Source organism: Pygoscelis adeliae, unplaced genomic scaffold (assembly GCF_000699105.1).
Source record: "Pygoscelis adeliae isolate BGI_AS28 unplaced genomic scaffold, ASM69910v1 Scaffold328, whole genome shotgun sequence".
NCBI lineage: Eukaryota > Metazoa > Chordata > Aves > Sphenisciformes > Spheniscidae > Pygoscelis > Pygoscelis adeliae.
Window position 1 is genome coordinate 122,173 of NW_008825309.1, and position 8,169 is coordinate 130,341.

Sequence of the window (8,169 nt, forward strand, 5' to 3'; positions counted from 1 at the left end):
GGCATATACTTCAGGGTAAACTTTGCAGCCTCCACTGACTGGCTATAAAAAAAAAAAAGAAGAAAAAAAACCTCCAAGAGTAAAACACCGCTTGAGTCTTAGAGAATGTTTTTATTTTCACAAATGCACAAAAAAAAATTTGAAAGAGAAATCTGAATGAAAAAAAAATTTAAATTTCTACACATCAAATGCCTTCTGCGTGCAGACCGCTGGTGCCACACGGTGTGTGTCACGCCTTGTATTGCTCGGGGTAACTGACCGAGGTGGGCATGGAGACGGGTGGTGGATCTAGTGACCTAGCTCTTGTAGAGGCAAGGTGGTCCAGGGCCCTTGGTGAAAGAGCTGTGTGCTGGGACGGAGCTGCATCACTGGAGTTTTAGGTCTGGGCTGGTCACAGGCTGTGCTGAGCTCTCTCGTTGTCGGCATTGCCAGCAGGAGCCACCTTGACTGCTGCTTGCTCTTTTCCAGGCGTCGAGATGGGACATGTCAGAGACAACCAGCTCCTCCATGCGCACAAAACCTGCAGAGCACGGTGATTCAGTCGATGGTTTGCTCCACACAGCCTGAATTTTCCCCTTTTTAACAAGGCCAGCCGAGGATGCTCGCTCCGTTGGAGACAGCACAAATCACTTTGGCTTGGCCAGCAACAGTGGCAGCACAGGGCATACCACCATTGCCCCTGCCAGCACTCAGACATGAAGCCTGCTTTGCAGAAACCACCCCTCATCCAGCATTTGGTCCACACACAGCACCTTTCATCAACGTGATGGACGTTCAACAAGACAACATGGGGATGTTCAACACAGGCAACCCCAACCGCTCAACCCCGCTTTCCAAGAGTCTCCACCACAGCCCTAAAACTTCAGGAACAGACACAATTCCTGGTCTTTTCTCACCCCTCGGGCTAAAAGTGGCACATCCCTTGCCAATGGGGAGCTAGGAACCCATAGAGCCATCCCTGCTCAAAGCTCCTGTCTGACGTACAGGCAGCGCAGGCAGCAGAGGGAAGCACAGGCAGTGTTCGAGGAGGCTTCAAGGGCTGTCCCACCTCCCAGCGTGTCCGTAACCCAGCAGGGAAGATGGTGTCAAAGTGAAAGGGGATGAGTGGAAAGAAAGAGAAAGGAGAAAGGGATGGGGAGAGAAAAGGTCAAACCAGAAAAGGAAGTTCCTTTCAACATGAGCCACAAGGAAAAAAAAATCTTCTGCCCCAACTCTGCTGACATCAAGGTTTTGAACAAAACTTATTTCCAACCACACACTTCTGCAAACTCTGTTGCCCTCTTCACCCGCAGCGGAGCTCACCTAAGGGGGAATGAAAAGCCCCGTTTTGCATTTGCCTCCTCCTCTGGTACAGAAGAGCCCCGCAGACCAGCATCGAGATGGGAGGGACGATCGAGACCAGCAATGGGAGCAGCGGCAGAGGCTGCAGAGGTCTGATGGTAACAGAGCCTGTGGGGAGAAAGCAAACATCGCTTCATCCAGAGCTAATTCAGGAGATCAATGGACATCACAAGGACATGAAGAAATGGGCACAGTGTGTGCTGTGGCAAATTCCCATTAGGCAGTGGAAAATACTCTTTTCCCCCATGAGGATGGTTAAATATTGTAACAGATGAGAAAGGTGTTTGGATCTCCCTCCTTGGGGACTTTCACATCTTCACTGGTCAAGGCCATGAACAACATGGTCTCGTTGGTCTAACAGAGAGTGGAAGATTAGACCAGAGCTCTCCAGAGATCCCTTCCAATCTACATTGTTTTGTGATCGTATGATTCAGGAAAGGAGATACAAAGAAAGCTTCTGCTAAGACCCTGTCACCATCAGGCATGGTCCCCTCGGGGCTGTAGCACCTTTGCACTGCTTGTGGCCATTCAACGCCCACATCCATGCACCATCTCGTGCATCACGACCGTCTATGCTTCAGGGGTGGACCGCTGCAGAAGCCAAGGCCATTCAAGGTGCCACCACTCTGACTGCTCCAAGCAGGGCAGTCTGCAGAGCGGCTTATTCCTGGCGGGCCCTACCAGGGCTGGACGGTTGCAGAATGGTCCCTTCTGCAAAGGGGACCCTTCTGATGGGGCAGGAGTCAAGAGTTACCCGTGCATTCAACGCCAGCATCCTCTCTGGGGTTGCAGTTATGGCTCCCCCAGGACCTGGCCTGGCGCAGAGAAAGGGCAGCCTCCGTCCCACCACAGGTCACTTCGTCCAGCCAGATGGGCCCCGACCCCTGCCCGAAGGCAGCCCCAAACTGATCTGACAGTGCCTGGCCGCAGCCCACCTCCCTGCACGCCACTTTGGCGTCCATCAGGCTCCAGCTGTCGTCGCACACGGTGTCCCATTCGCCATCGTGGAGGACTTCAACTCTGCCGGAGCAGAAACTTGAGCCATTCGCCAGCCTGGTACGGGTCGAACCTGGAGCGGGTGCCCCTGCAAACACCCCCGGGGAGCAAACGGTCAGAGATTTTGCTGGGCGTGCCACAGCCGGCAATGCTTAGGAGCAGGGTCTCCTGCCCAGCAAGCCCGGATGGCATCCAACAGGACGTGCCCATGAAGGGATTCATCCCCGTAAAGCCAGGAGGTGGTTGGGCTGAGAAATGGCCAGGGAGCTGCAGCCTCGATGCCAGGAGATGTGGAGAGCTTTGGCAGTGTGCCCAGGCGGCCAAGAAGGCCAATGACATCCTGGCCTGTATCAGAACTAGTGTGGCCAGCAGGAGCAGGGAAGTGATCGTGCCCCTGTACTCGGCACTGGTGAGGCCGCACCTCGAATACTGTGTTCAGTTTTGGGCCCCTCACTACAAGAAGGATGTTGAGATGTTGGAACGTGTCCAGAGAAGGGCAACGAGGCTGGTGAGGGGTCTGGAGAACAAGTCTTATGAGGAGCAGCTGAGGGAGCTGGGGTTGTTTAGCCTGGAGAAAAGGAGGCTGAGGGGAGACCTCATTGCTCTCTACAACTACCTGACAGGAGGCTGTAGCGAGGGGGGGGTCGGTCTCTTCTCCCAAGTAACTGGCGAAAGGACGAGAGGAAACGGCCTCAAGTTGTGCCAGGGGAGGTTTAGATTGGACGTGAGGAAAAATTTCTTTACTGAAAGAGTGGTTAAACCTTGGAAGAGGCTGCCCAGGGAAGTGGTTGAGTCACCATCCCTGGAAGTATTTAAAAGACGGGTAGATGAGGCGCTTAGGGACGTGGTTTAGTGGGCATGGGGGTGTTGGGTTGACGGTTGGACTCGATGATCTTGGAGGTCTCTTCCAACCTTAATGATTCTATGATTCTATGATTCTAAGGTGAGAACAGCATTTGGAAATTGCCTGGAGCAATAGCGTGAAGAGGCTAATTCTCCACAAAATTAGGAAGGGAGGGAGTAATTCTGCCTACCTTAGGGGACAGATCCAGCTCAAAATTAAGGGTCCTACCCGCCAGTGGCCATAGGTACGTGTTTGTCTGTGAGCTGGGTGCCTACACTCACTGTACAGAGGACTCCCAGTCAACAGCAAGGGGCAATCAGTCAACAAGAAGGGGTGACCAGTCAATAGCAAGGGGCAAGACGGTTGTCCTGCCTGCTGTTTAACCCTTTGCTTGTCCACAGCAGCTGATGCAAGCCATGGTGGATGCGTGTTCCTCACCTGAGCACAAGACGCTGGCGTCTTCCCCGTGCCCGCAGTTGCGGGCTCCCCAGGGCCGTGCCCAGCACTCAGAAAGGGCGGCCTCCATCCTGGCGCAGTGTACGTTGGCCAGCCAGATGGGGTCTGCTCCTCGCCCGTAGTGAGCCCCGCCAACAGCCGACAGCGCTGACCCGCAGCCCAGCTGCCGGCAGACCACGCAGGCTCCCTTGAGGTCCCAGTGGTCATCGCACGCCGTCCCCAGGTGCCATTGTAAAGCACCTCCAGCCGGCCCGTGCAGGAGTCGGGGCCATTCACCAGCCTTACGTCGGCAGGACCTGACGCTGGTGACGACAGAGAGCAAAGGGAAGGAGATGTTAATGGGAAATAATGCAAAAGAAGAGGCTAGGCAGCAGCTGGGAAAGCATCTTGACACTTGTTGGCCAAAAGGAATGGGGAAGAACCACCAAGCGAGAGAGAAAGACATGACCAATTATAATTTTATTATAATTATTTTCAGGGGGACACATGGCAGCTGGCCCTTGAGCAAACTCCAGGCTTTTCCAGCTGCGAATACAGTCCCTTAAAACCAGGAAGGCCAAAATACATTAAGACGTTTTGCTAATTGCTTTTTAAGTGCACTGCTAATTGCTTTTTCAGTGCTTGACTCTGCACAGCTTGCAGGACGAACTCCCTAAGCACAACACCAGCAGGGGTAACTGAGTCGCAGGCTCTTTGTGGGAGCGATTTTGAGCAAGACTGTGCAGCCGGAGCACAAGGTGCCAGGGACTCTGCACCCACGGCTCTAACCTGGCTTTGCTGGATGAACAGCCTTGACCCCATGTCGTGGTTTAACCTCAGCCGGCAACCGAGCACCACGCAGCCGCTCGCTCCCTCCGCCTCCCTGGTGGGATGGGGGAGAGAATTGGAAGAGTAGAAGTGAGAAAAAGTCATGGGTTGAGATAAAAACAGCTTAAGAATTGAAATAAAATAAAATAATAATAATGTAATAATAATAATACACAAAGCAAGTGATGCACAGTGCAATTGCTCACCACCCACCAATTGATGCCCAGCCAGTCCCCGAGCAGCGGCCCCCCCCGGCCAGCTTCCCCCAGTTTATGTACAGAGCTTGACGTCCCATGGTATGGAATGTCCCTTTGGCCAGTTTGGCTGTGCCCCCTCCCACCTTCTTGTGCACCCCCAGCCTTCTCAGTCGGTAGAGCATGGGAAACTGAGAAGTCCTTGGGTAGTGTAAGCATTACCTAGCAACAACTAAAACATCGCTGTGTTATCAACATTGTTCTCCTCCTAAATCCAAAACACAGCACTGTACCAGCCACTAGGAAGGAAATTAACTCTATCCCTGCTGAAACCAGGACACCCCAGGGTAAGGAATGGAGCTGAGCAAAGGGCTCCCTTATTTTCTGCAAGCACCCATCCTGCTTCCTCAGACCAGCCTGACCCAAGCACATCAACACCATGATATTTCCTTCCCCATCACAGGGCAGGTAAATCCCATTCCTCCTCGTTTTTTGCCCATTCCAGCTCCGTTGCCCATCGTCAGCACTACTGAAATGGCAGCAACACGCTCAGTGCACTCGGTTTCTACACCTTTCCCACTTTTCACTGCTTATTTGTAATGTGCTGTGCGACTCTGCCGCCATAAAAATTTCTCCCCTCTTCGTGGCACGCGCCTTCTAGAAGATAATGGCACTTTTGAGGGACCCTCAAGCCTTCTGCAGCTGTCAGCTGGAGGAGAGCTACTTGTTGCAGCTGGGCTTGGCAGGTCTGCGTCTTACCCTACTTGCAAAAGCACCTGTGAAACCATGGGCGCTGCTCAACGTGCACACCTTATGAAGCCATGAAGCCATGGGTGTTGGTCTACATATGCCCCTTAACCATGAAGCCATGGGTGTTGCTCTAAGCCTGCACCTCACAAATTTGCAGCAACCACAATCAAAGCACCCAGAAACAAAGAGGAGCGGCAGCACTCTGGCATGCCGTGTCCCGAAATGCGGCGTGCAACCAGCACCGGGGAGGGGGGGATACGGGGGGAAATGCGAGAGCACTCACCACACAGCCCTGCTAGGACGAGGAGGATCTCTGCAGCCCTGAGCCCAGCATGGGTGGACAGTCTGTCACCCCCAGAGTGCCCAGCTGACAGCAAAGGACTTTTGGAGAAGCTGCTCCCAGCCTGGCAGGCGTGCGGGAAGAGGTGGGCTTGGCAGAGGCTGCGATCAGGTCCACCATCTCCAGCTGGAGAAGAAATACGCTGAAGACCTGATGAAGGCAGCTGGGAGAGGACGCTTTCCGCGCTGCTCCATCCCCCGGCTTTCTGCGCTGCTCTGTCCCTCAGCTCCCCGGTGGCTCTCGCATCACGCGGAGTCCAGTGGATGAAGGGGAACCGAATCTTCTGCTTTCAGCTTGATCCTTGGTGACCAGCAAACATCCCGTGGGTGACATCCCATGGGTCCGCCGCTCAAGAGGACATCAGAAGGGGGACGGGGAGGGCTGGGGGAGTTGCAGGGCTTGGTTGTAGGGTCTTAGTTTCGCCCCAGCAAGTGTGTCTGCTCATACGTGATGCTGACTCCATAGCCAACGGATGAGAAAATGGATGAGCATCAAATGGCCCGTCGCCTTAATGAGGAGCAGACTCAGGTCTGGTCCCACTGAGGGGGCTGAGACCAGCAGATCAGGCATGGGCACCAGCACAGCAAGCCTTCGGGAGCATCTCAGAGGCTTGGGACAGGCAGCAGGTGCTCTTGGTGGGGAAGGAAAGCAGCCTCTTCCACTTTCAGCTACTATCTCGTTCAGATGTGAAGCAGGAATTCGGCCCAAACCTGCTGAGGCCATCTGCAAGAGGTCCTTTTCTCCGCCCCCATGGGCAAACGTGGGCGATGAGGCTGCAGACATGTCGGTCGGGACCACAACTGGCAGCAGGTCAGCCAAGGATCTCCCAGTTATTAATTGCCGAGCAGAGGACACCAGACACCACGTCTTCTTGCCTAGCTCTTGTTCTCCTTGCTCGGCTTAAGCTGCAGTCTTCCTCACGATTCTTCCCTCCTCTTTGGCTCACCCAGGTCTGGGATGGGGTCTCCATGGTTGACCCGAGGACTTCAACTGAGTCTCATCGGTCAAAAATGGCTGGGACAGGCATCAGCTTGGGGTTGCTTTTAGGATTCAACCTGAGGAACCTTGGGTTCACCACAACAAAGCTCAGACTAAGCTATGAATTCAGTTTCACGCTTTGTTGAAGGTGAGCTGGAGCCCACAGCCAGACGATGGAGATTGGTGATGGCTGCTTGGTATCAACCACCCCCAGAAATGCTTGCCTCACAGCAGATGTCTGGGGAGACCTTCGTATGGAGGGTGGAAAGCAAAGCAAGCTCCTTTTGCCGATTTCCCCCCCTTGCCCCGGCTGTTTAAATAAAATAAGGCTGAATAAGGTAGAAATGGCCACCGAGGTTCGAAGAAATGAAGCCGTAACTTGCTGTACTGGCTTTGCCTGGGTTTCAAACCACTTCCCGTACTGCCCCTCAGCACGGGGCGCTGATTTCGGGTGAGCATCCTCTTGCAAATGTTGCACCGAGAGCAGCAGCAGCCGCCATCGGAGGCAGGGGACGCCTGGTGGGGAAGGGAAAGGGCTTGTCTGACGCCTCCGTTGCCCGGAGAAGCCTCCTGCTCCAGGGAAGGCGGCACCGGGAGTCATGGGGGAGCAGGGGTAAGAGCGAGCGTTTCAGATGGCCCACTGATTCAGCTGGTGCAACCAATGCCACGTGTAGACGGGCAGGGAGACTTGTGTTGGAACATCTCCAGCACCACCTCCAGCACCACCTCCAGCACCACCTCCAGCATTGCAGGCGGGGCAGGTGTTTTGCGTCCTACACAAGGTCCCCAAGGGCACAAAGGGTGCGGATGGAGACGGCTGGGGGACAGGGACACCTGGCATGCTCCGCGTGGGTAGGGAAGGTGGGCAGAAGCACGTTCTGATCCTGAGGTCCGGCCAGGTGAAGGACCTTGCTGTCTACCTGGGTTCCTCCTCTGCTGGGATGAGATCCTGGCTGCCGGGGAGAAGCAGGAGGAGATCCAGGCTGCTGGGAAGAGCAGGAGGAGGCCGAGGCTGTTGGGGGAACTTCTCAGGGATCTATAGGGCACAGCTGGGGACACTTGCCACTACCAACGCCAGGGGGTGCATAAGGACGGACAATAGAAGGACGGACGATAGAAGGACGGACGATAGAAGGACAGACGATAGAAGGACGGATGATAGGAGGAGAGAGAAGGTGCACGCGGCCATGCAGCAACAGGAGATGTGGGGCAGGGAGAGGTGCAGGAGCAAAGGGGGAGATGTGGGGCAGGCAGGCGTGGGGCAGCCCCCCTGGCCAGGGGGTGCATAAGGACGGACAATAGAAGGACGGACGATAGAAGGACGGACGATAGAAGGACGGACGATAGAAGGACGGACGATAGAAGGAGAGAGAAGGTGCACGCGGCCATGCAGCAACAGGAGATGTGGGGCAGGGAGAGGTGCAGGAGCAAAGGGGGAGATGTGGGGCAGGCAGGCGTGGGGC

The 8,169-nt window shown here is 54.9% G+C and overlaps 1 protein-coding gene across 1 annotated transcript in view; it reads right to left on the minus strand.

Moving 5' to 3' along the window:
• LOC103922158 (deleted in malignant brain tumors 1 protein-like) overlaps positions 1-6,698 on the minus strand; it is a 36,793-nt gene extending 30,095 nt beyond the window's left edge. The window contains 5 exon segments of the mRNA XM_009330244.1: positions 2,034-2,425; positions 3,620-3,853; positions 3,856-3,939; positions 5,672-6,014; positions 6,675-6,698. Of these exon segments, the coding sequence (XP_009328519.1) occupies positions 2,034-2,425; positions 3,620-3,853; positions 3,856-3,939; positions 5,672-6,014; positions 6,675-6,698 (1,077 nt within the window).
• Between the last annotated feature and the right edge of the window lie 1,471 nt (positions 6,699-8,169).